Here is a 24,501-nt window from a genome sequence, read left to right as displayed (position 1 = left end):
GGCCGGGCGGCCGTGGTGCCGTTTGGTCGCCTTTGCCGGTGCTGGCAGGTCGGGCGGCCTTGGGGTCGCCCTTGTTGGTGCTGGGAGGTCGGGCAAGCCGGGCGGCCGTATGGTCAGCTCTGCCGGTGCTGGCGGGTCGGGCGGCCGTCGGGTCGCCTCCACCGGTGCTGGTAGGCCGGGCAGGCCGGGCGGCCACGTTGTCGCCTCTGCCGGTGCTGGCAGGCCTGGCGGCCTTGGGGTAGCCTCTGCCGTTGCTGGCAGGCCGGGCAGCCGTGGGGTCGCCTCTGCCGGTGCTGGCAGGTCGGGCAAGCCGGGCGGCCGTGGGATCACCTCTGTCGGTGCTGGCGGGTCGGGCAAGCCGGGCGGCCGTGGGGTCACCTCTGACGGTGCTGCAAGACCAAGCGGCCGTGGGGTCACTTTGTTTCGTGCTGACAGGCCGGGCGGCCATGTTTTCGTCCCTGTCAGTTCTGACAGTCCGCGCAGTCGCGGGGTTTCATCTGTCTGTGCTGGCAGGCCGAACAAGCCGGACGGCCTTGGGGTAGCCTCTGCTGTTGCTGGCAGGTCGGGCAGCCGTGGGGTCGCCTCTGCCGGTGCTGGCAGGCCGGGCAGCCGTGGGGTCGCCTCTGCCGGTGCTGGCAGGTCGGGCAGGCCGGGCGGCCACGTTGTCGCCTCTGCCGGTGCTGGCAGGCCGGGCAGCCGTGGGGTCGCCTCTGCCGGTGCTGGCAGGTCGGGCAGGCCGGGCGGCCACGTTGTCGCCTCTGCCGGTGCTGGCAGGCCGGGCAGCCGTGGGGTCGCCTCTGCCGGTGCTGGCAGGTCGGGCAGGCCGGGCGGCCACGTTGTCGCCTCTGCCGGTGCTGGCAGGCCTGGCGGCCTTGGGGTCGCCTCTGCCGGTGCTGGCAGGCCGGGCAGCCGTGGGGTCGCCTCTGTCGGTGCTGGCGGGTCGGGCAAGCCGGGCGGCCGTGGGATCACCTCTGCCGGTGCTGCAAGGCCAAGCGGCCGTGGGGTCGCCTCCTTCGGTGCTGGCAGGCCAGGCTCCCTTGGGGTTGCCCCTGTCGGTGCTGGGAGGTCGGGCAGGCCGGGCGGCAACGTTGCCGGCTGTCGCCCCCGTTGGTGCTGGGAGGTCGGGAAGCCTGGCGGCCTTTGTATCGCCTCTTCTGGTGCTGGCAGGTCGGGCAAGCCGGGCGGCCGTTGGGTCACCTCTGCCGATGCTGGCGGGTCAGGCGGCCGTGGGGTCGTCTTTGCCGGTGCTGGCAGGCCGGGCGGGCGTGGGGCCGTTGGGTCGCCTATGCCGGTGCTGGCAGGTCGGGCGGCCTTGGGGTCGCCCCTGTCGGTGCTGGCAGGCCAGGAGGCCTTGGGGTCTCGCCCCTGTCGGTGCTGGGAGGTCGGGCCTGGGGGGGGGGCCCTGTCGGGGCTGGCAGACCGGGCAAGCCGGGCGGCCATATGGTCAGCTCTGCCGGTGCTGGCTGGCCGGGCGGCCATGTGGGGTTGGGTCGCCTCTCTTAATGCTGGGATGTCGAAATGCAGGTGGGAAGATCCCGCCCCTGATCGTCCTATTTCACCAGAACTCGCTCGACTCTACTCCTGATTTCACATTTTCCTTTAGCTGCACGTGGACCTTTGTTCCGTTTTTTTTTTTTATCGCTTCAGTTCTAAACCTCTTCAGAGACCAAGTCTGCTCCTAAACCGCAATTTGCACACGCTTCTGATAAGAGTTCACAGCGAGCATGCACAACAATAAATAAAGTAAACTATTTGATATCGCTCGTGTGGCCTTGGTCAAGGGTATGGCATCAGGCATGGCACCCCATACCTATACCTACTATTTCAAGTTGGTGGTTTTGAACTTTGGTTGCTTTTATCTTGCAGTTTTCCTCCATTCAAACGCCCGGATACCTACTAGAAGATATTGGTGAAACATAGAAAGGCGGCAAACGCAAGCAAGAAGGGCTTAATATATTTTTAATGCAAATTTTCCTGGCAAAATTAAACTTCTACCAAGTGTTATGCACTCACCTGAAAGGCAAAAAAGCGCAAGTGCGTAAAAGTCAGCGCGGTGATAAGCAAGAAAAGCGCAACTACGTAGTTGCGCTTTTCTTGCCTATCACATCGTCCTGACCGCTGCAGATACGCTTTTTTAATAGCTGCGTTTGCAGTTACGCTTTTTTGCTTGCGGTCAGGGAGGATGAAGAACATTTACGCTTTTCTCGAAAAAGAAAATTTGATATAACTCGAAAAATAATACGAATTTCGAAAAACGGTTTTGCAGAAAGATGGAGATTGCTATTCTCTATCTAATGGTATCAAAATCTCAAAATCGAAAAAATGCGAGTTACGCTTTTCTTGGTTGTCACGGCAGAACACATCAGCTCACCGTAAATCCGCAAACCTTTAACCAGCGCAGCGAACTCCATCTGACAGCAAGTTTTCCTACCACACTACCAGCAGTTTTAGAGACCCGTGTGAGACCCGTGTATACGTGTGAGACCCACGTATCCAACATCCACTCCAGACCCCCCCCCCCTAGCCGGTTGGCAGCGTTACTCTCAGCCTCAGTCTACCTGTGACGGCGTGGGCGACACCTTCTCGGCCGAGTACTTGGTGCGCATGTCGCAGAAGTAGTGGTAGGCCGACTTGAGTACCCACACCCGCAGGACGTGGTCCTGACCCGCGGTGGCCAGCAGCCTGGCGGCACGGGGACAGGGGTCAGCACCCAGCACGGGTATTGACAGGTCAGCATGGGCCAAGGGTCACAGAAGATCAACAAGAGTAACAGCGGCTCAGCACTGGTCACGGCGGGTTATCAAAAGTCGTCACGGGTAATGATGGATGGGTCGAGTCACAGGACCTTCTAAAAAAAAAAACAAAAAAAACAGAAACAATTGCAACAACAACAAATACCAACGCTACTAGCGGATTGTTTGTTAATCATGGGCTTAATTAACTGCTACCTATGTGTTAAAATATATCCATTCATATTGACACTTATCACTTCGTATTAAAGCATCACCAATCACCATAATGCAACGGACCCTGTGCATTGCCGAAATCACATCCGTACGAAACAAAGTCCGCACCGTCGAGACACCCTGAATATGACTTACCTGCCGCAGGCGGAGAACTTCATACACCAGACGGGTCCGATGTGTTCGCTCTTGAAGTCCTGCACGAACAGCAGCTGATCGAACTCGTACGGACCCTTGTGGCTGCTGGATGCCTTCATCTGGAGGACACGATAGGCAAAGCGATTAAACGCCACGATCGACAAGCGATCATCGACCACGATCATCATACGATCATCATATTACCCGCACATGCTGAGAGACAATGCAGTATTCATAGTTCAAACCTCGAAAGCCAGAACAGTCTCACATAATGCAGTCTAAAGCGAGCTTGACACCACTAATTATTCAGGTCACATGAGTGACCATCAACAAAAGAAGCAACGATTCACAACACAACCTAATTATACACCAACAATGCCACACCCAGTCAACTAAACCAATCTCCATAACAGAACAAAGTGGAAAGTCAGTAGCCACGAGCAACAGCACTGCCCCCGCCTACCCTTCCCTTTCCCCCACTGCTCTCCCCAATCCCTTCTCACCGGCACTCTGATGACGGTGTGTGCGTCCGCCACGCCGTCGAGCGACTCGAACGCGTCGCGCTCCTCTCGGTGGCGCACGTGCGACATTTTCTGCGCGATCACCTCGGCGCGGTCGCGTGCCTTGTTCACCGTACGGCCCAGGAAGCGGCGGAACTGGGCCCTGGAAATGCCGCAGAGGGGAGCGTGTTACACGGAGAGGGAGGTTTACGGAGCGGGCAAGTGGCTAGTAGAGCCAGGCTTACAAAGAAAAGGTCCTTATGAGCCCAGAAACTTCGAGCTACAATGTAAATCCAACAGATGACAAGGGCTCATTAATTAATCCAGCATATCATGCTTTTTTTATCGGGTAATAATTATGAATGAAATAAATCAAATATGAACAAGATGGGATCATATCCCAACCGAAAGTTCACCAAATAGCCTGACAGCTTAATGACGTCGAGTCAGGGCCCATTTGAAAACGGACCCTCATCTGACGCTAATGGTAATCCCGCTAGCTTTAAATAAAGATAATTAATCAATCTTCAGCAAAGCCGGCTACCGGACATGACAACAGCTGTCATCGGATGATGCCATGCCGTAAGTGACAAGACATCAGTTTACACATGAGCCGTAGCAATGGTCATCAGCTTGTAATTAAAAGGTTCCAAACTCTGCCGGGATGTGACAATTTGTCTTTTGGCGGAAGCGCCGCCCTAACAAAACTTGCGTCTTTTTCAGTTCCAACTCACGTCTTTTTGCGAACGCTTCCCGGTTCCAACTCAAGTCTTTACCGACACAGCCCTGTACAAACTCCTTTTTTTTTTAGACGCCTCCCCTAGTAACTCACGTCTTTTTGCGGACGCCTCCCTGCTCCACCTGTTCCTCGGCCGGCGGTATCACCAGACTCTTCTTGTCGTCATCAGAGCCGTCCTTCTCCAGGCTCGACGTGCTGGAGACGAGGACATAGAACCGTTTAGAAGGCGACCTCACGTGGATCAGGTGGCGACCATGCGTGAGGGAAGAGAATGGATTGGACGAGGCTGGTCCACTTCGATCGACAGTAGAGTGGAAAGGAAACAGAAGAGTCAAATAGGAACGCTCGGTGTGCGGACACAAAATCTGAAAAGCTGCCAACGAATCTAGTGATTTATTTTTTATTGACAGCCCGTGAGAAAATGTATACGAGATAAAGGATACTATCGCAAAGAACAAACTCGGCATTGTCAAATGGATACCGCTACGGATTTTCTACGTGACCCACAAAATACAGCCAAGGAAACCGCAAAGCAAGGCACTTTTTTACGAAACCTATGATATAATTCAGTGACCATACCGAATGTGAATATATGGCCAATCGTGCAGATTCCTACCATTACACTATGACTATCGTACTTAGACAACGTTGGCATCAAAATTGTGCCGTATCAAAATCACTGGTGGCCAGATATCTAATGTTACTCTTCCTCGCGTCATGCACTGCACAAATGTTCAGTGTTGATCCATGCAGTGCAGTTAATGAGTCGTAACACGTGGCCAGAGGCAGCGCCTGTATGCTCATTAATTTCGTCCTTAGGTAGGGGCAGGCAGACCGGTGTCAGCGGGGCCTTTAGCCCTTACCTTGAGTTAGTGTAGTAAATAGGATTTCGCAAAGTTGAAAGTGTAATCTATGAGGGTGCAGGATGGAGTAAGGCTGTATGACACCGGTGAGGGCGTAAAGTGATTGCGAATTGAGTGCAGCAATGATATGCACCTCATGAGTGTTAGCAATACATTTTAAGAGATAAACAACGCAAAATAGGTCCGCACGAAAATACTGACGTTAGCTTTATTCCAAATGACAGCTGACAGTTTACAATTACATTTCAATTTTCGATCCTTCTTGCTTGCTATAAAAAGTTATCCCCCAGAGCGAAATTCTACTCGCCAATAACGGCATAGCTGTAGCGCACGCAACCAGAACAATAAGCAAGGATGGAACTTGAACCGCGGTAATTTATCAAAGTGCAGTTCGAAAGAGCATGCCAGCGCGGAAGACGACACAAGCTTCACATCCCCGAATCTGTCTCTAATTTATCCGCAAGAGCACGATATTAGTAGATAGCTACTTTCATCTAAACCAGTCCCCTTCGGTGAAATTGAGCGGCCAAACGTTAGTGTACCTGCCGGCCTCATTCCAACTAGCAACCCCCTCATTCCGCGTGATCTTTCCACTCGATTCAGTCGAGCTAGCTATGCAGTGCCATCCGCCGCCCCCTACCGCACCGCCAGCGTTAGTTAGGCCGTTTGACCGGCCGGGGAATCGCTCACGTATCATCCGCGGGCGCCGGGAGGTTCTCATCGTGAGGAGGGGCGCCGTCTGCAGCGGGCCACGGTGCGTGACCGCACGCGCAGACATACATGTTGAGGCTGAGGCTACAGACACAGCCGGGCGGCCGGCGCCGCCGCCGCTGGGGCACCGGCCACGGCGGGCTGTCCGGCACCGGGTCAGGCTCCCTGGGCGGACGGCCACCACAGCTCGTGAATGAGATCATACCGCCGTACAGTGGGGTGTTCGGACTACGTGATTGCGTTATGGCTTCTTACAGGTGCAAAAGTGTGCCCGAGGTGAGAAGCTTATGAAGTCTAGGCAGATGTTTGAACATGGAAGCCAGGTTACTGAAGCATTTTCAATTTTCATGAGCTAAACTGTGACAAGCTAAAGAAAAGTGTTCGTTTTTGCACACATCTCGCTACTACCAGTCATGGGCAAAGGCGAATTTGACAACAAGGCGAAAATAGCCGCTGCCTCCGGCCAAAAACTGAAGGCGAACAAAAACATCGTATCACGGATTCAATCCAAAGCCACATATAACCCACCACCTTCACCGCCACTACACCACTCTCCAACGTCATGCTGTTGTGACGGCGCCACACGTCAGACACCTACCTGATGTACTCTGACGTCATGCGCATGATCTGAAGGGAGAGCGGGTTGATGCAGGCGGGCAGCTTCTCCTCGGCGACCGACAGCGGGATCCGCTCCCCAGTGTCCAGGTTCAGAACGGACACCTGGTCCAGGATTTCCTGAGAACGAGCGGACACATTAGAGAAGTTAAAGCAATTTACAGAAAAGACAGGAGTGGAGTGAACAGACAAAGAAAGAAAATAGAAAATAATGGACAGCAAGAACAGTAACGTTTCCGGTGAATGGGTAGAAAGAAACATTGTCACCGAGATCGTTGTTATGAGGGTTCGCTTTGGAGGTGGGAGCTGAAGTTCTTACCTTGTCAGTTAAAGGTCGCCCCGAGTCCGTTTTCGTTTTTACGAAAATATTGGTCTGGATCTCATGTGACCTCAAGAACTCTTGAGCTTCTTTCACCTGAAACATGACAAACACGTTAAAACATCGTCTCAAACACATCCTGGCCCAAAGTCATTCATAACGAAGCGGAATTAATCCCATCCCTTCTCCCCCACTGTCTCCCATCAACTTAATTTGAACAGTCATCACAGCAGCAGAGACAGCAAATAGAAGCCATCCAGTATCTCCGACAGCTCCCCCGCCTTTCCTCCTCAGACACATCTGTGTCTTTCTCTCCCATTTTGAAACGCTACATTTTCCACGTTTCTCCACCCCACGAGGCCACTGCACATTACCCACCCCACCCACGATCATCGAACACTTCAAAGTCAACCCATCCACCCATCCATCGTCCCATTTTCCTACCTCATCGAGCCGCTGCATGTTTGCGCCCGGGTACGAGGATGCCACGCTGTCGGCGATACTGGACGCGTCCGACTGCACCGAGATCACGTCCAGGCGGTCCATGACCGTCACCACTGGCGCCCGCGTGCTCTCCTCGTCCTGGGGCCAGGTCACAGCACGTCAGGGTACATCAGTGGAGTACGTAAGTGGAGCGTTTTCCGTGACACGTTCGTTGAACGATTGGATGCTGTCGCACCGCTCAAACTCGTCCGTGATAGGCAGGTGACTGCGCCGCCCGTGTCAGCCGAGACCCAGCAGCTGCTGCAGTCCCGCCGCGCGGCCTTAGCTCGGGGCGATCGAGCCGAGTACAAACGGGTGAACCGGCTGTACCGCGCCGCCGTGCGGAACGAGACCCGCGCGCGGTATGCTGGTGCTATCAGCCGCGGTGACCGGGGCGGGCTGTGGCGAGTGCTGCGGCCGGTCGTGGGCAGGAAGCAGCAGTCCTGCGAGATACCGAGAATCACGCCGAATGCACTGAATGATTATTATGTTGCGATCGGTCCTTCCACTGCAGCCAGTGTCCCCGCCGCTACTGTACGTGTGCCCACGCGACTCCCGAGAGTTTTGACGTGTGCGTTTGAGGTGCAACCTACCGATTTGGACACTCTTTATGCCACATTGCTGTCGATGAAACCATCTATGTCGACTGGCAAGGACGGTGTCAGTGTGCGCATGTTACAGAAGTTCTTTCCCGGGATTGGCCATGCGGTTTTGGATGTTGTGAACTCCAGCCTTTCTAACGGAGTAGTACCGCAGGACTGGAAACACGCTCTGGTTACCCCAATTCCGAAAGGAACGAGGGCTACCGAGCCGTCCGACACGCGTCCCATCTCCATCCTGCCTGCGATTATGAAATTAGTTGAACGTGTCGTGCAAAAACAGTTGGTCTCTTATCTCGAAGAAAATTTCCTTCTCTCGGACGCCCAACACGGTTATAGAAAACAACGTTCAACGGAAACCGCGCTTCACGTCTTTACTGATCATGCTCTTCAGGCAATGGACAATGGTAACATTTGTATCTTGGTACTACTAGACCTCTCAAAATGTTTTGATGTTGTTCCTCATGTTACACTTCTCGACAAATTGTCTGTGTACGGTATCGAAACCACATGGTTCCGTGCCTATTTGGCTCACCACTCGCAGCAGGTCCAAGTGAGGTGCGCGGACGGTTCGACACTGCTGTCGGACAGCAAGGCTAACGCGATTGGCGTATACCAAGGCGGCGCCCTGAGTTGTCTCATGTACATGCTGTACTCAAACGATCTGTGTCTGTGTGTTCCCGATGACGTCACGGTAGTCCAGTATGCTGATGACACCCAGCTGATGGTTACTGGCAAGAAGAGCGACTTGAATCTGTTGACCGCGCGTATGGAGGATGCACTGGGTCGAATGTATCAGTGGTTCTGCCACAATGGAATGAGACTTAATGCTGCGAAAACACAGATGCTTGTGATCGGCACCCCAGCGATGCTTCGCAATTTGCCGCCTGTCACGCTGACTTTCTGCTCTACCACCATTACAGAGTCAGAAACTGTTAAAAATCTAGGAGTGACGATCGACCGTCACCTCAGCTTTGTGTCCCATGTAGACGGTGTGGCGCGGAAATGTACCGGGATGCTGACAGCGCTACTGCACGCTCGTCACGTTATACCGCGGTCAGCACTGAAGCCGATAGTTGAAGCCCTGGTTGTATCTGTGCTGCGGTACTGTCTGTCGGTGTACGGCTCGTGTGGTGAGGTGCAGTTAGGACGGCTGCAAAAAGTTATAAACTTTTGTGCACGCGTTGTGTCCGGTCGGCGACGACGTGATAGCGTGGCGGCTGTCATCAAGCAGCTGAAGTGGTTGACTGCCAAGGATTTGGTAACATACCACACAGTGAGTGCTGTCGAGCGTATCTTTGTGTCGGAGCAGCCGGAGTACCTCAAAGGTACGCTGGGGCAGCGGGCTAGCCAGCGGCACCGGCACAACACTAGGCAGGCCAGCTACCTCACCCTCCCCTTCATTCGAACGGAGTCGGGAAGACGTAGATTGTGCTACCGAGGTGTGACTCGTATGAACGAACTTGGAGTAGAACCAGGGACATTGTCGTACCGGGCGAACATCCGAAAGGTGCTGCTGTCTAAGCAACAGACATGAGCAATAGCATGTATGGGTGCGTGTGTGGGAATTATGCGTGCTGCACACTGTTCCTCGTTTTGTATACTATCATGACGTGGACATGTGAAAAGCCTCACTATTGAGAGGACCTTGTCTGAATATATCTGTAATCTGTAATCTGTAATCTGTAATCACGTCAAGTTCGTCGTGATGCAGGGTGTTGAAACTGTACAGTGTACACAGTGGCCTACGTATGGCTTGATGGAAGCTGTGAGCCAAGGGATATCCAAGGCGGTGCCATCAACAATGTATTCAATAATTCCGAACTGTCACAGGTTCCTAATTGGGTTATTCTATCGTTTGTTTTGCATTGACAAATCTGATACCACCGCCCCCGTCGGTACCAATATCCAGCACCACTGACCTGCGGTTTGACCACGTACTGCCCCTTGGTGGCCGAGCGGATATCCAGCGAGAACTCCTGGTCACGGTCGGGCGTCAGCTGGGCCCGCCGGTCGGTGAGACCGCGCCGCCGCTGCCGGAGACTTCCCGTGGCCGAGTGGGGAGGACGCAGCTCCGGACCGCGCCGCACCGGGGGCGGGCTGGCCCGGGGCCGCGCCGGAGCCGGCTCCCGTGGAGGCTCCCGCGGCGGCTCCTCGGGCGGAGCCGAGCCCAGGGAGCTGGCAGAGTCGCGCGCGCCATCCTGCGGGGGTCGCTTCTTCCTGCGGCGCGGCGGCGCCACCGGAGGAGCGGCAGAGTCCTGCGGAGGCGGCGGGAGCAGCGGAGGAGGAGGGGGAGGCGGGGAGGCCGGCCGGGGACCGGCGAGTTTCACACTGGAGACGATGTCGGGTACTGGCAGCGGCAGCGGCGGTGGCGGAGGGGAGGGCGGCACGGGCTCCGCCGGGGGCTGAGCGGCCACCGGCGGTGGCCCTGCTTCTCGCTCCGCCTCTGGTGGTGGCGGCGGTGGAGCGGGAGGTGGCGGCATCAACTCCGCGGCAGCCCGCTGTGCTTGCGGCGGCACGTCGGCCTGGGCGGGGGCGGGGGCGGGGGCGGCGTCGGCGGCCGGCGGCGGCGTGCTGCTGGCGGCGGCTGACGGTGGCCGGCCGGCCGGCCCGTCAATGTCGTCCAGTCCGGCCATGATGCGTCCCACCTTTCCCAGTGACATCTGGCTGACCATCGACTGGGCGTCGTGCTCCACCTTACGGAACGGGTGGCTGCTGCGCGCCGCCACACCTGCAAGGTGCGAAAGGACACTGTCATGAGCCAGTCCAGCGATCAGCAAGAGTATCTGTCTACAGAACGGCTACGAGATATGACAAAGAGCAGCGTCGAAGCAGGCGCAATGAAAGCTGCTTCCTTCTTTGGCAGTAAATGGCATGACATACAGCTATATCGAAACAGCAAAACTGAATTGATCGATGTAAAGAAACAATACATTTTATGCAAGAAGAACGGTGTGACAAAGTAATAAACAGAAAAGCCCACCCGGCTTGTTACGCCTAACATTCTCTCCCAATATTCTGACCTTCGACAGAGTCGGTCTGCGAGCCGTGCGGTGACGGCGGTTCGGCCACCTCTTCGTCACCAGTGACGCACTTCCGCAGCCGGCGCAGCTTGGTGCGGCGTGCCTCCAGCTCAGCCGCTGCCTCGGCCGGCGTGGCCGCCACCTAGAGGAGCCGGGAGAATGGTCAGAGGCGGGCGACGGGGGTGACAGTGAACACTACCGGCGGGCATGGGCTGAGGACGTGCTGTAGGGGCACTGAACTACCACTGATCTAGTGACTGCACATTAGGTATTTGCGTGGAAAGCATCACATAATTGAGCTCATGTAATCGGCTCGATGACTCCTAAAGTACCTGACTCAAGCACAATAATTTTATCACCTCCAAATATACATTAGTGAGAAGCTTGTGAATTGTGATGCTTAAGTCAGCAAGAGCCTGACCGAGATAAATAAATTAGGTACATGTTTGCATGCAAAAAGTTAAAACATGTTTAATTGATCAATGTTTTAATAATTAGGCATAAATGAATGGCGATTGCACTCACTGCTGCCTCAGTCGACTTGGATCCTGATGTGGACTCTGAGGAGTCATCGATGGAGTCTGAAGAAACCTGGGCTGCAATCACTGGCCTGCTGGCTTTCAGTGTTCTGTGAGTGGAAAAAGTCATATAAGGTGAATTAAGAGATAAAATGTTTATATTCATACATAGACCTTCACAAGACAAAAATTGAGCTTCAAACCTAAAAGGTGGAAAATAACCATTAAAAATACCTATAATTCTTTTTGGCAAGCCTGCAGGTAGTTACACTGTAATTCTTTATGCTTTTATCTAGTCATTTAAAATCAACACCATTGCTGTTGTCAGTGTTCTCAATAATATCCCTATTCTTAAAGTCCTTTAAGAAATATATGAGCAGATTATGTATGGAAAGAAGTGGAAAATATAGGTTACAACTAACCAAAGTAAAACTGCCTAATGACCATGCCAAGTTCATTCAAAAACAGTAAATACCCATAGACATCACTGGCATCAAAAGTATGCATTGTCAATGCAGTGAAGATATATAGCAAAAACAGGACACAATATTAATCATTGTGCAACAAAGATACTGAAAAGCAATTAAAATTCATCAAAATTTCTCCACAGATGAAAAAACTGGTGTTTTTACACTCTGTTCAAATAAATAACTTACTGTGATTTGCCTCCTGGTGACTCATCCATTGCATCAAAGAAATCATCAACTTCACTCTCAGAAGACATGATTGCTGAATCTGACAAACAAGAATCCACCTGGAAGCATATGTGTATGGTACTTTCATTGTAACAATATGTAATGATTGTAATGATTATATGCAGTAATCGCATCATTAGTTACCTATTACATTGTAATGTCATGTAAGTTAAGGGCCTGAGCAGTGAGCACCATTTGGCTTGTATCATTATGCGTCCTGTGAAGTTGCATAACAAAAGTTTTACTTAAAAACTTCACAGTACTTCAGCAACGTTTAGATATTGCTTTGTAGGCTTAACTAGACCATCCTTGTCTATATACTTCTAGATTTCTGGAAATGCTGTAGTCCGGAGGGCTGTTCACGCCTCACGGGCCCTGTGTGCGGTCGGACCGCACACAGCCTCCAAGCTCCACCCACTGCGTCCCTACGTCAGCCTTCCGTCACCGCACACAGCGATCGCTGTGGCCGGTCGGGACCGGCCACAGCGGAACGTCCACCGCACGCAGCCGTGACGTCAGAGCCGCCTACCCATCCCCTACCCCCACGCCTGCTGGACGCACCGCACACACCGCACGCAGCAGTGTGCGGTGCCCGTGAACACCCCTCGGGCATCCACATATGGCAACACAGTAAATGAGCCACATCCGCTACTGGCCAGGTTCACAGATCCACACCAGCCGACATCAACCACATAGCGAGACTGCAAAGCATGGCAGCAAGGTCCACAAGCCAGTAGCCACACCAGCTCGAGTGTAAAATCCCCCACCAAGCCGCACCGCCACCAAATCAAACCTTTCATTTTTTAGCACCTAATCGGAATTGATATCCACATTTTTATGTGGAACACTTCAACAACGGGTCAACTTTACTAACTGCAGTCTTGAGTCTGGCTGGGATCGTCTTTTGAACTGAAACATTTTTATTTTCGACAAGTTCAAGGGAGAAATGAATGCTCTGACTCCTGGGCGGTGTTTCACGGGACGCTGCTACCACGCTGCTATCAAATTGCGCGAGCTGACGTCACACTTGTGGTAGTGTTGGAGCAGTGGGCCTGTTGATGTTTCCATGGAAACCCAATTTGACACGTGTAAAAGCAGCGTGCTGCTATCACCGGTGAAACAGGGCCCTGGTACTGGTACAGGTACGCCGTTTTCAGTTTTATTGGTTTTATTCTCCCTTGTAGACTGAAGCCTGTAGACATCGAGTTTGCTTCAACTTTCGCACGTGGGAAATTGAAGTGAATTACCTATTTAAAAAACGAGCACCTCACCTGGTACAAACTGATATATTCTGAGAAGTGAGAATTATTCAGTTCCCGTCGCATCTATTTTATTTTCACAGTGACAGGGCATCGAAAATTATGCGTCATTTCTAAAGCACGGTATAAATGTCGCACTTCAATTGCTACCATATCAAGGCATTTATGAAATATATTTTTTGAAGTAAAGTAAATTGTGTCTGCTCGCCGATTTAATAAATGAAATAATTAGCGATAAATTCTTAAATGAAAAAAGATATGGGGAAAAGTCGCATAAATTTTTAAAATGTAATAATCTTTTACGATTGATCTATTTCCACCACCCGCCTCTCTGCCTAAATTGCCTACTCTCCTCCCCCCAAAAAACTTCAAAGCCGTCAAACGTTGCCTAGCAACTTGTGGGCTGCTTGTGGGTGTAGCACCAGGTTGCCTGGCAACGTTTACCATGTTTGCTGCCATATTCTGCGACTGCACGCTTTTGAACATAATGTAAACAGCATAACTTTCTGACGCGCGTTCTTGAAATATATAATTTTATTTTCTGTGAGAAATCAGCATTGTGATAAGTTAAAATCAAAATAGTAACGGGTGAATTTGTCCATTGCCTTTGATAAGCTGATAATACAAAGGAAGGAAATAAATAATTACTGGTGGATGCATCAGATTTTGATTTAGATTGAGATAATGCATCTGAAATGTTGTGAATTTTTAAAGGTAAGCATTTTTAAGCTAAAATTTTGTAATTAGCTAGTATTGTTCCTGCTTGACATTGGAGGGGAGCATTCTGGTCTAAGGGCAAGACCCTTGCCTCTAGATTCAGCCATTTGGGTTTGATTCCCAGGCAATGCACGTTTATTGCCGCTGCCTGACTGCTTCAGCTTGGAAAAACATGAGAGTTCCAGATAGCACTTGGTCCACTATATATGGTGCTTAACCCAAACCAACCAACCAACTGTTCCTGCTTGAACAAAGCTAGCTTACAAATTTTGGTTGTCATTAGGGGCAGGCATGCCCTCAGGGCTTGCAGCAACTTGAGTCACTGAATTACCCAAAAAATAAGAAGTAGAGATTAAAAAAATGATAGCCTTTTGAGGCCTATGATTTACCAGATGCAAGAATTCAAAACAATTTTATTTTTAAAATCCACAAACTATTGCGATCTTCAATTACGTGCTCTCAAGCTATCTTACCTGAACACCCACCCAGATTTTGAGCTAAGGAAATTTGAATGTCAGTGTGGGTTGTGGACTGGGCATGAGTTTGAATTGAATTAGAGTTTGATATCAAATTTGATTAACAAGCAAGTGCAGCAATTAATGAAGTTTATCAATGTAGGATTGGGCATTGGTGATATGCATTGAACTTAATTTTACAGGTATTTTGATTTGTTATAGATATTTATATAAGAGGTATATTTATACCCAACATTCACATGAGAAACCCCATGCCATAAAACCCTGTCAGTGTCCAATTCCATACATAAAGGAAATCATGTTTTCTGTGAACAAGGCACATATCTTTTTCATTCATGCCTGGGCAGTGGGCTGTCTCCTCTCACATCCTGTCACATTGGGCACATGGGATGATGGGAATGCCAGGGAGATTACAGATGATTTGAAGTTGCTCAAGCATCCACAAAATATTTATTTCATATGTGTAAAAGGGTCAGACTTCAGGCTCACTTTCAATCTGGAACACAATCATATGGAGACAGCAGTTGTTATTCAGGCACATGTATTTGACCATGCATATATTTCACAGGCTAGTCAAAATTAACTGGCCAATGCAAAAAGGTGTTGAAAAAGCATGTGTTTTTAATTTTGCATTTTGCTGTGATCAACCATCATCTCTGGGCTCCAGTCCAGTGATAATATGGATTAACCCTCGCCCATGTAGGGGGGGGGTTGGTGCAACCCCCCCCCCCCCTGAGGCTTTTCGGAAATAGTGCAAAAACGGCGGCGCGCAGCGCCGCCAAATTTTGGGTACCTTATGGGGCAAACCTTGCGCATCTTTTGATAAAAAAAATTGACCGGGTCATGTCAGGTCACGGAGTTATGACGTCACAAAGGGAACAGCCTCCGGCCGGATTTTCACAAACTGAGTGCCAACGCCCGAGGTTTCCTGCCGGTGGTACGAACATCGGTTGATGGATCGTGATGAAACTTCCCATGCATGTTGGGGCAAGTATTGGCTATCATATGGTATAAGAAACTTGACCGGGTCAGGTCAGGTCACGGAGCTATGACGTCACAAGAGGAACAGCGTCCGGTACTATTTTTGAAAAGCGCCCGAACCACTATTTTGCTAATTCTTGTCACCTCAATGGGAATATGCAGCAATATTAGCTTCTATAGGGAGCAAATGGACCTCCCAAATCCAAAAATACAATCAGATTTCAAAAATTTAAATTTTGATTTTTCGAATTTCTGCCGCCGATTGTGACCTTGCCGACTTCCGGCGCTCCCAACGCGCCATTTTTAGAGCTAGGGAAACGAAATACATACCAAACGATAGAGAATTGATCAAGGAACACGATAGTGAAGGTTTCAAGTCGATATCTCCCACCGTTTTGCCGCAATCGCCGCCGAAAGTTGAAAAAGTCTATTTTTCCGAAAATTTGACCTTTGACCGGTCAAAAGTAGGTCAAATGTTGACCTAGGACCAAAAAATATACCACCAATCGCGAGATCTCGGCGAGAGCAATCCGTTGGTCTTTTCCGCTAAGCTCTACGACGCTCCATTTTCAAACGCCAAGGGGGGGGTCGCACCAACCCCCCCCCCCTGCATGGGCGAAGGTGGCAGATCGCCGTTTACGGGCGAGGGTTAAACTGAATTGTTCTCCTGGAATTCCTTCTTTAAGCAAACTCAACACAGTACTAGACACGCTGATTTCTTTATTGTCGGTGGACATGTCTCACTATTTTTCTATCTCACAGGTGGATAATGGAAGCTACATCTCAACAGAAATTTGTTTTGTCAAGTGTAAATTGTTTCAAGGTGACAACATCACGGTCACAAGACGATGGTTTGAGAGAAAACATGGCAAGGTAGGTAACGCTTTAATGGCAATTTTGGGGTGGGCTGATGGAGTTTGATGTTTATTACTTGTTTTATTTTATCTTAAAACATTTTCTTGTATATTTGGGCACCTCTCAGCAATGAGAAATCGTGAAGCTTTTGGTATCTACTGAAGTGAATTGATCACAGTTTGAGAATGTTTTCGACCAACTGAAATATGTGTGTCACCTGGTGTTCAGCCTGTCCTATACGTCATTTGCGATGCTTACGAGCTGTGTGCTCCGCCTCGTGGAGGCGCTGCTGGCGGTGCTGCAGGAGGCCGTGGGCCTGTACCGGGCCGTCCGGGACGACCCCGTCCAGTGCGACCAGCTTGTCAAGTCTCAGGAGGCCACCGTCAGACACAGCGGACCGCTGAAAATTGCGTAAGTTTGGCGTTCATCGCTACATCCACCATCACCTTATGGAACACACATTGATGTCGAAGATCATGAAGAGAAAAGCTCGCTAAACTTCGATACATGAATAATGAACTCTCCCGATGCGCGGAATGGCGCGATAGCACCGGGAAGGGTCGGGGTTTACTGTGCGTGCCTTGTCTCCGGGGAAATAGTCTAGCCAAATTTTCGGAACCACAACCAACTGAATTTCTTTAGAAGACCAAATCATGCATCAATTTAGAATTTGTTCTCGCTTTTTCGTCCCCTTTCCCTATTGTTTCCGAGCTCGTCTGACATTTCAGATATTTTACGCTGCGTAATGAACAAAAAAATTGTCAGTATGCTTGATTAGAAGTTAGAACCAATGCTTGATGTCTGATGTTGCTGGTACAGATTGAGGCACTTACCCTGGCACTAGCCCAGCACCGCTGGACTGTGCGGTAACAACGGCAGTCCGAACAATAGTAACTATACCACATTTTGTTCAGCTTCTGCTTCTTTCCCAGCCTCACCGAGCTCAGATCTGTGCCACGTCACGTCTGAATCGAGCACATCACCATTCCCGTGTGTCGAAAATTTGCATCTCTAATTGCATGCCTAACAAAACTCACTTGTCACTTGCAGCGTGTTTTGCATAACTGATCTCATCATACACCCCAACAAGCAAAACAAATGTCACCACCAGCTGATGCGCCATTTGGTGCAATTTTCGTTGCTGCTGCGTGCTGGGCCTCGCCACAGACGGTGCTGATGAACAGCCGGTAAATGACACTTCACTCGCCGTCGTGTGTTCTCAGCTACGTATTCAAGTCAGCCAGTGAAGGAAGACCACTGGTGCTCGAGCCACGCTCGGAAGTCGCAGATTGGCCTCTGAGACCAGGTATGTTTTATCTTTGTGAAAAAATCGTTATGCAATCTGTATTCATACTGATCTACATAAGCTTCATGCTGACAATTGTGCTTTTTATTTACCTGCATCTTGGAGCCATCCCAGGTAAGGTCAGTAAATTATAGCCAGACCAAGTAGGCTGGGCTGACCGATACAAAATTCACTATTCTCTCGCTATAAGTTATCCAAATTTTCCCGTCGCATCAGTGAACATCTCGACGTTCCGTTTGATAGGTGGCCAGTTTCGGAGTCTCTATACCAGTGACGTCATACTGGCGTGTAGCGTGGCGCTGATTGGCGCAGACGGCGAGGAGGCAGGTCTTGGTCAGCTAGCCCGACCGATAGGTGCCAGCACACAGCCAACCGTTAGCTCGTACTTCAAGCCAGTTTCGAGTGCGTAACAACCAGTCATATTCAGCCTTGGTGTGACATTTCAGTCGGATAATTATGACTTGTGACTAGTTATGACTAGTATCAGTGATATGCGTATGGTTTGCCATAGCTTTCAAGCATTTGTAAGTAACATCATCCTTTCGGAAGCCAGCCAAAGTGCACTGGCCGTTGTCCTGACCGTGATATGAGTGTTCTGCTTAACATGTCTTGTACAATAAGCGATGCAATTATTATCGTTCTGAAGGTGTGTCTTGAACTGGATAAACCCCATGGCCATCCAAGTGACACACTGCGTTGAACTCATAGATGGGCTGTAATGTAGCTTAACCCGGTTGAACCGTGCTGCACTGGCGTTGCCCCAAACACAAGTGGCAGCACACGATACAGTAATGTCACAAAAACATTGAATCCATGCCACGCTGTGAGACTTAGCCTGTAGTTAGCATTCCACGGACGTGAATGTGCCATAGATGCCTTTAAGATCATGTTGGGTAGCCTTTGGCTGAAAAATACGGATGCTCGACGCCTAGTGGAGAATCACGGACTCATTACACCTGGTCATCTCCCTAGACTAGATATCTGGTGCTGACTTCTGCAAAGTGATTTTGATGATTCTTGCAACAGTGGTATCACGATTCCGTCTTGAAGTGCTTTTATTCCATCTTTTTAATGAATCTATGTTCAAAAGTTGTCAATATCCAGACTGGACGGGAATGTTAATACAATGTCGGAAACGTTGCAACCTCTACTTTCGTTTACGACATCGTCCATGCACTACCTACCTTTGGACTGCATGATTTCCTTAATGGTGAATGCTGCCGCCGAGCGTCGGCCCCCGTCGGTCTGTTGTTCGCTGAAACAGCCGGATGGTTGTACTCGTAAAGTGGATTCAGAGCTCGGGTTACTTGGATGTGCGCAAACAGCAAGAAATGGCTGCGATGAAAACGTTGCAGGTTTGTTTTTGCTATATTCACGGAGCAACCCACTGTGTAGGGCGAGTGATGCTGTGAGAACGGTCACTGATCGCCTGTGCTCTTTAAGTGCTGATGTTTTTTCCTTAGGCAACTGCAGATTTCTTGCCAAAGAGCACACAAAGGAGAGAAAAAGGGAAAACGGTCGCTCGGTGTTTTTCAAATGCGGACGGTACACATTTTTCTCATCTTATTTTTAGGGTGTGATAGAAATACGACATCTATGTATTTCTATACACTGTCGAAATACGGACCTCTAACAACAATGATGCAGTAGGATACTTTCCCTAGATCAGCTCACAGCGAAGTGGTTTGCCCTGTAGAAAATCTCTTCCATTAGCGCGTAAGTAATAGGATTTTCTTTGCATTATAATCGGATGATAGGAAGTGAAAACAAATGCTCAAAATGCAATATTTAGGTTCTTCGTGTGATTTAATAATGTGTTTTATCATATCCGTACAGCAGTCTGCCGTCGTCGTGTCATATCCGGCTGCAATGGCCTGGCATTTGCTGATATCCGCGCTGCGCGCAGGGTTTTTAGAAATTCCACCGGGTGCCTGCCGTAATGCTCTCCCGGCAGTTATTTCCCTGTAATGTCACGATAGATTACCACTTGGAATGTGACGTGCGTCGGGCGGTAAATGGCGGTTCTGTGTAAAATGGGCAAGCTCCGTTCTTGTTCGGACTCTCAATTTACGCATACTCTAGCATCCTTGGTAGGTACTGTAGGGTTTCGGAGTCGGAGTCGCCCGGAGTCGTGGCAAGCAGCCAGGAGTCAGACTCGGCATTGGAGTCGGTCAAGCTGCCTCGACTCCCACTCTGGAAAGTTAACTAGAATCCGTGATATCACTTTTCACTGAAAAGTGATATCACGGATTCTAGTTAACTGAACCGAGGCAGCGTTCACCACGCTGATGGAATGCATTCACCGGATCCAAAGCAGTGAGTCCGATTTTGCGCTGTCGCCGACGCAGAGCTTCAGCTCGGATCCGGAGGAGGAAGGGGAAGATGACCTCTTTGAGAAGGAACTCGACCGGCTGGAAAAGGGCCGGCAGGTGGACAAACGGTCAACGCGCCCCATCCCCTCCCCCCCCCCCCCCCCCAGGACGCTGTCAACGATCTCAAGAACCTGGGCTGACTGAAGGGCCGATATGTGTGCCGGACATCCATCCTATCCCGCGGCCGTACAGTCATGCAGCCTTGCAGTCGCTGCGCTGCCGGTGGCGGTGACCCAGGTCAGCATCGAGCGGCTCTTCTCGGCGATGAGGCTGCTGCTTACTGACCTGCGGTCCCGGCTCAAGCAGGACGCTGTCGAGGCGATTCTGCTGCTGCGTACAAATGAGTGATCTGGCAGATACTCGCAGGCCGGAAGGCATGAAGTGATGAAAGTCATGAGTCAATACCAATGATTGTGTTCAGGGATGCGGAGCCGGAGCCGGAGCCGGAGCCGGAGCCGCCGGAGCCGGCATATTTTGCCCGGAGCCGGAGCCGGAGCCGGAGCCGTGAAACAATATAGCCCGGAGCCGGAGCCGGAGCCGGAGCCGTCAAAAAGGGGGCGACTCCGGCTCCTTTTCTCAAGAGGAAACAATTATTTACCTAGTTCGGTTTGACAGTACAAGGCGTAAAACAATGTGGTATTCAAAATAGCCTTGTTATACAAATACAGAAGCAACGTGTACCAATCCCATCGCCTTTTTTCTTCCACCCGTATTTAATTGATCGCATAGGGGATGTACTGAGTAGAAGCCGGAGCCGGAGCCGCCGGAGCCGGAGCCGCCGGAGCCGGATCATTTTACTCGGAGCCGGAGCCGGAGTCGGAGCCGCCATGACATTTCACCCGGAGCCGGAGCCGGAGCCGGAGCCGATTTTTTTCTCCGGAGCCGGAGCCGGAGCCGGAGCCGTCTGAAATTTCCACGGCTCCGCATCCCTGATTGTGTTAGCTGTATTATGTATGTAAATTGTAAGTTGGAACTAGAATCTGCTCTAAGTGTCGGTTTCAATGCTTCGCATCAGACCCGGAGTTGGATTCTGAGTCGGAGCCGGAGTCGGTCAAGAGCCCGGAGTCTCGGAGTCGGAACAGCGCTACCACGACTCCGAAACCGTGCTTGGTAGTGTGAAAATTTACGACTAGCACACACCGTAGTGCAATGAAGGTGTGCCAAAAATACACCTATACGTCAAGTGGCATTCTGTTGCAAGCTGTCATATTTAGGAAAGGCATACCTATATTTGCAGTGTTATTCGCCGTCGTTCGCTTTCAAGCAATGGCGCGTTCACTTCCGATGGCCGGCAATTAAATTACCGGAAATCGCTTCTGCTCCGAATACGGCATTCAGCTCTTTCCGATCCTCATTTTCAGAACCAACAGCCGCGATTCCCCGCAATGTTTCCTGCCTCCCAGCGGTGGGATAAGGCTTTTCTGGGCTGCCGCCAACCTCCGTATGCCTGTCGGGTTCCGTCTGGCCCGGTTAGCTGCAGGAAAACGACCGGGCGGGGCCGTGTGGCGTGCCACCGGCGCTTATCAGTCTCGCCAGCCAGCGAGAGAGGCCGAGACACTCCCTGGTGGCAGAAACTGAGTGTCACTGTCAGACGCCGTCGGCTAAATTGGAATAAAAACTGAGATGCCTGACTGTCTTGTATCTCGCTGTAAATGCTCAAGAGTCAAGCTAGAACTCCTGGATCTTAGCTATTCAGAATGGTGGAGGTGATATACTACCGGGACCCTCAGGAACCGACAGTCAGGCTGTACCTATCTCGCGTCTCGTGGCACTGTACTGACTATCTGTAACAATCTTTTTGTTGACCGAACAGAGGGAAGCCATTATGCTTTTGATTTCTCTTGTCGACAACATTTGGTCTTGGATTAACGTTTATTTAAAAGATAACAGTCAGTTATGCACAGGTGACATCAGACATGGTTCAGTTTTTTCGCTCAGTGACTATTCGATGCATCGCTGGTAACGCACCTTAAAATCATACCGGTTAGGACCTAAGGCCCATGTAAAAGGCACGTTCTAAGGATTTAGGACATCACGTAGGTACCTATAGTGCACCCGTCTTTTCTCAAACTTCACAGTCGGATCATGCACTCCTCCGCCGGACATTTTACGTGGCCATTCTTCACGTGTCCGTCGTACCGGATGACCTGCCGGCCGTCACCGGTCGTTCGGTCCCGGACCCGCTCCCATGGCGCCCCACTCCGCTGGGGCGGCTGACCGCCAGCCTCCATCAGGCTCATGTGTCGACGAGGACGTGGTCCCCGTGCCGACTCCCACCCCGGTCCTTGGTATTCCGCGGCGCGCGCCAGCCGCCTCGGCTGGGCTTCCGTCGGACGTGGCCGTCTCTTGGAGCGCATCGCATATTCAGTGCTGTCCGGTGTCCCTCCGGTGTGACGGCATCTCCATCCGGCACACGACCTGTCAAAGTGAACGCAAAAAAAAGCTGGTGATGTTATGTTCGTTCTTCTAACACACCCGGGCTTACCTACTAAGTACTTACCAGTGGTAAAAAGTACCAGAAATTGTCAGGAAAATGTGCAAATGAAGAATGTGTTGGTAGATGTCAGCCATGTGATTTTAGCGTCTTTTCTTCACCCATTTTCGTTGTTGAGTGCGTCTTCAAATTATATTTTCTGTGGCTGTTCTTCAATGTTTTGCTCGCTTTTTCTGTGGATGATTTCACCGCTGAGTGACAAATTTCCCAATTAAATTACTTCGTTGAAGACGCTCACTACATTAGTCAGAAACTTTCTAATTATGAGGAGTCTAATAACATAATCTGATGCCGTAACTGGGTTATATTTTGCCACTGCTGCTTCCGCTGTGACCGGTTAATGAGTTATGACAGCTGCATCCCACAGGCGCCCCCACGGCGGCACCCACCGTCCTACACCCATCAGCTTACACCCGCCGTTCTACACCCATCGGCTCACGCCCGCTGTCGGGTGCACGGCTGGTCCGGTCGATACGGTTCACGGTGCCGGTGGGAGGCCGCGTTCCGGCGCCGATTCCCAATGCAATAATGCTGTTGAAAGAGGCGATTTGAGGCGCGGAGACGCTCTGTGCGCTGCCGGCGGCGGATCGAGCAGTCGGGTTGAGCAGCAGGAGTCGTCCGTCGGGCGATGGAACGCAAAATACGGTGACCGGGGCGGGGACGAACGCAAAATACAGCGACAGGGCGATGGGAGGGCGCTGTGATATTGGAATAAGCAGGGGCCGACGCTTAGGCCTTAGCTTTACGTCGCGGGGATCAGTAATCAACATGAATGCGCAAGTGTGCAAATGATTAAAGCAAGAGGACTAGAAACGAGCAAGTTGTACCATATTGTATTCAGTTCGCCGGACTAAAATCAGCACTCAAGTAGAACTTGACATATTGACATTGACAGGTGATAATAGACTGATTAGGTACTCTCATTTTTGGAGAAGATACCTTAGAAATCTGATGATACAAGTAACTTCTTGGCACGTTTTGCGAACCTTTAATTGTGATTCTGACTGTTGCAACGTTGTTTAGCATTTATGATCAAAACGGTATCCTTATTAATAATTGCTTATTTTATTTTTTGACCCGATAAAAGAAGTGAATGCAGTTGAAGTGTACGTTTCACAGCCACAGTTCAGTGTGGTCTACTGAACCTCATCCGAAATCCGACTGAGCGCGACGGCTTTTTTCTTGTTTTTTTTTTTTTTTATTCATGTCTGTCAGTCCTATATCATATTACGTCAGTCCCATATGAGTGTTTTCCGTGATCCCGCGCGGTGCCTAATGTGTGGGTCAATCTTTTGGCTTTCAGCGGGTCCTACAGCCGCCCCCCCCCCTCCCCGGTCTGGTGCTATGCAAACAGTGCCGCCTCCCGTGAATGCATCCCTCCTTCCGCCGTGCCACACTCAGCGATCGATGACTATTGACTTATGTCTGGTGGCCCCAGACTACTGCTCCGTGCCACCCCCAGTCCTCATCTGATGAGTTTGGGACCGGAGTAGCAACTGTAGAAGAGTGCTTCGATTAGTTGATAAGACAGACGATTTAATGTTTATGAAATTGAATTTTCCGCTCGTCTTTCATACACTAAAAAATGTTTACTAATTTCCTATTTATCCGGCCACTTTTCACCAACAAAATGCGAGTAGACTTACAGTCTACTCGCGTTTTGTTAGTGAAAGTGGCCGGATAACTAGGAACTTGGTAAACATTTTTTTACAGTGATACTGGCCAGGATACTGCAACTCGCTAAGTAACAGATCGGTGAGCCCATGAACTCTCCAGTAACCTCTCACATGTGTGGAACATGAATCGATGCGACTGACCAGCATTTGTTGAGCACTGACGGCGTCTAAGGGTCGATTCTTTCGTTGAAAATATTGT

At 50.6% G+C, this 24,501-nt stretch overlaps 2 protein-coding genes across 6 annotated transcripts in view; one reads left to right on the top strand and one right to left on the bottom strand.

Annotated features, from left to right (window-relative positions):
• Positions 1–13,517, bottom strand: part of LOC122382640 (WD repeat-containing protein 44-like) — a 28,396-nt gene extending 14,879 nt beyond the window's left edge. The window contains exons 1-13 of one of the 4 annotated variants that reach the window (XM_043368261.1): positions 13,438–13,509; positions 12,128–12,225; positions 11,479–11,581; positions 10,954–11,095; positions 9,853–10,661; positions 7,293–7,430; positions 6,849–6,944; positions 6,513–6,649; positions 5,894–6,079; positions 4,434–4,535; positions 3,605–3,764; positions 3,102–3,220; positions 2,559–2,682 (exon numbers count right to left, since the gene is read on the bottom strand). In XM_043368261.1, coding sequence (XP_043224196.1) covers positions 2,559–2,682; positions 3,102–3,220; positions 3,605–3,764; positions 4,434–4,535; positions 5,894–6,079; positions 6,513–6,649; positions 6,849–6,944; positions 7,293–7,430; positions 9,853–10,661; positions 10,954–11,095; positions 11,479–11,581; positions 12,128–12,225; positions 13,438–13,491 — 2,268 coding nt within the window. In that variant the 5' untranslated portion in view covers positions 13,492–13,509. Of the gene's footprint in view, positions 1–2,558; positions 2,683–3,101; positions 3,221–3,604; positions 3,765–4,433; positions 4,536–5,893; positions 6,080–6,512; positions 6,650–6,848; positions 6,945–7,292; positions 7,431–9,852; positions 10,662–10,953; positions 11,096–11,478; positions 11,582–12,127; positions 12,226–13,344 lie in introns of all 4 variants that reach the window. The other 3 variants (XM_043368252.1, XM_043368242.1, XM_043368271.1) reach the window with 3 other exon arrangements.
• A 379-nt stretch (positions 13,518–13,896) lies between these two features.
• Positions 13,897–18,900, top strand: LOC122382634. Of its 2 annotated transcripts, none has more exons than XM_043368219.1 (5): positions 13,897–14,139; positions 16,362–16,472; positions 16,738–16,865; positions 17,678–17,760; positions 18,004–18,900. In XM_043368219.1, the coding sequence occupies exons 1-5, from the start codon at positions 14,110–14,112 to the stop codon at positions 18,168–18,170; spliced, it is 519 nt and encodes a 172-aa protein (XP_043224154.1). In that variant the 5' UTR covers positions 13,897–14,109; the 3' UTR covers positions 18,171–18,900. The 2 variants fall into 2 exon arrangements, with proteins under 2 accessions (XP_043224154.1, XP_043224162.1); XM_043368227.1 differs by having other exon boundaries at positions 13,929–14,139; positions 16,759–16,865.
• The last annotated feature ends 5,601 nt before the right edge of the window (positions 18,901–24,501 follow it).

Source organism: Amphibalanus amphitrite, unplaced genomic scaffold (genome assembly GCF_019059575.1).
Source record: "Amphibalanus amphitrite isolate SeventyFive unplaced genomic scaffold, NRLGWU_Aamphi_draft 000012F_arrow, whole genome shotgun sequence".
NCBI classification, from domain to species: Eukaryota; Metazoa; Arthropoda; class Thecostraca; order Balanomorpha; family Balanidae; genus Amphibalanus; species Amphibalanus amphitrite.
The sequence above is the reverse complement of the archived record's forward strand: the minus strand, read 5'-3'. Positions and strand labels throughout refer to the sequence as shown.